General features: G+C 50.6%; 1 protein-coding gene across 2 annotated transcripts in view; it reads left to right on the forward strand.

Moving 5' to 3' along the window:
* The first annotated feature begins 616 nt into the window (after nt 1-616).
* The window catches only part of LOC121917943 (phosphatidylserine decarboxylase proenzyme, mitochondrial-like), a 4,292-nt gene continuing 2,536 nt past the window's right edge, over nt 617-2,372 (forward strand). The window contains exon 1 of one of the 2 annotated variants that reach the window (XR_006101129.1): nt 617-1,269. Coding sequence is in view for 1 of the 2 variants with exons in the window: in XM_042444059.1 (XP_042299993.1) it covers nt 1,267-1,508 (242 nt within the window). In the remaining variant the exon portion in view is untranslated. Of the gene's footprint in view, nt 1,509-2,372 lie in introns of both variants that reach the window. The other variant, XM_042444059.1, reaches the window with a different exon arrangement.

A 2,372-nucleotide genomic window follows, 5' to 3' on the forward strand; every position in this document is an offset into this window, starting at 1 on the left:
ATAGATAGATAGATAGATAGATAGATAGATGGGATGGATGAATGGAGATGTGGAGGATGGATAGATAGATAGATAGATAGTGAGGAAGAAAGTATGGATGGATTAATAGATTGGATGGAGAGATAGATAGATAGATAGATAGATAGAGATGTGGAGGATGGATGGATAGATAGGGAGGATGGATGGATGGACAGATAAATATAGAAGATGGATGGATAGACAGATATAGAGGATAGATTGATATAGATAAATATGGACAATCAATAGACAGAGAATGGATGGATACAGAGATAGATAGATAGATAGATAGATAGATAGATAGATAGGGAGGATGGATAGATGGATGGATGGATGGAGATATGGAGGATGGATAGGGAGGGAGGGAAGAAGGATGGATAGATAGATAGATAGATAGATAGATAGATAGATAGATAGGGAGGATGGATGGATGGATGGATGGATGGATGGATGGATGGATGGAGATATGGTGATGGATGGATAGGGAGGGAGGGAGGGAGGATAGATACATACATACATAAAGGATGGATAGATAGATAGGATGGATGGATGGATAGATAGATAGATAGATAGATAGATAGATAGATAGATAGATAGATAGAGATGGATGGATGAATGATGGATAGATAGATAGATAGCTCTGGAGGACAGAGAGAGGACCCTTCCAGTCTCTCAGCCTGAGAGGAGGGCCATTGCGGCCCATTGCTCTTGTGGCCCAGGGTTCGAATCCTGTCTGGACCTTGGCTCTCTCTCTCTCTCTCCCTATTATAACCCAGACAAAGGCCTTCTCTGAAGCCTAGGTCTTGGGATCACGGACAAAGGTCACCCGAAAGCGCGGACGCCCCCAACACCGTTGCCGGACGCCGTGCCTTTCATGCTGCAGTGCAGAGCATAAGAGCGGACGACAACGGCGGTGATGGTGGCGATGCCGCCGCGCACATAATAGACACAATCAGCATATTTTTTTGCAGGGCCTCCGTGCGGCGGCGAGCGCTTTGTCTGCTACAGACGGCGGTGGCGGCAGCGGCCATAACACAATGCCTGTTTGTTTGCCATAGCATCGGCGCTAAGGAAGGCGGCGAGGAACAGAGCAGGCCTCGGAAACGAATGCTGCCGCAGCTGTGGCCTCCTGCGTTTCCTCCTCCTCCTCCTGCGCAAAGACGGTGCCTTTGAGTGTCTCGGACCCGCGACGCCGCACGCTATGTGCCAATCTGGCGCGTTGCGAGGACCGGATCCGCACGCGGCGAAATGGTGAGAAATGCTTCCGTACCTCCTTCTTCTTCTTTTCCTCCGTCGACGACGGCCTCTTCTTCTTCTTCCTTCCTCCCTTCTTCGCGCGGTGACCTGCACAAGGTTAGGATCTGGCCGCCGCGGAGGTTGCGGCCGGCGAACGGCGGTGGCAGCGGTGGCGGTGGGGACCCGCACTCCTCGCACCCACAGCTGGAGGATCTGGCTGCCCAGGGTCCCCGTAATAGGAGAGCCAGGTTCAGGTACGGCGATGGCGGTGGGATCCGTGTCCGGCAAAGCATCGTTCGGCGTTTACGGGGAAAGATCGCGGCGGGTTCGGGGGGAAAGGTAGCATCAATGGTCTGCGATAGAGGAGGAAGGAGAGTGAAAAGAGACTAGCCATGCAGGAATACATACGATCCTAGAGTCGGAAAGGACTACTGAGAGCCATAAAGTCCAACCCTCCTTCTGCCATGCAGGAATACATAAGATCCTAGAGTCAGAAGGGAATACTAAGGGTCTTATAGTACAACCCTCATTCTTCCATGCAGGAATACATAGGATCCTAGAGTCAGAAGGGAATACTAAGGGCCATAGAGTCCAGCCCTCGTTCTGCCATGCAGGAATACATAGGATCCTAGAGTCAGAAGGGACTAATAAGGGCCATAGAGTCCAGCCTTCCTTCTGCCATGCAGGAATATATAGGATCCCAGAGTCCGAAGGGACTACTGAGGGTCCTATATTCCAACCCTCCTTCTGCCATGCAGGAATACATAGGATCCTAGAGTCCGAAGGGACTACTAAAGGCCGTAGAGTCCAACCCTCCTTCTGACATGCAGGAATCCATAGGATCCTAGAGTCGAAAAGGACTACTAAGGGCCATAGAGTCCAGCCCTCCTTCTGCCATGCAGGAATACATAGGATCCTAGAGTCAGAAGGGACTAATAAGGGCCATAGAGTCCAGTCCTCCTTCTGCCATGAAGGAATACATAAGATCCCAGAGTCAGAAGGGACTACTAAGGGCCATAGAGTCCAACCCTCCTTCTGCCATGAAAGAATACATAGGATCCCAGAGTCAGAAGGGACTACTAAGGGCCATATAGTCCAACCCTCCTTCTGCCATGCAG

This window comes from Sceloporus undulatus, unplaced genomic scaffold (assembly GCF_019175285.1).
Source record: "Sceloporus undulatus isolate JIND9_A2432 ecotype Alabama unplaced genomic scaffold, SceUnd_v1.1 scaffold_1941, whole genome shotgun sequence".
Lineage (NCBI taxonomy): Eukaryota > Metazoa > Chordata > Lepidosauria > Squamata > Phrynosomatidae > Sceloporus > Sceloporus undulatus.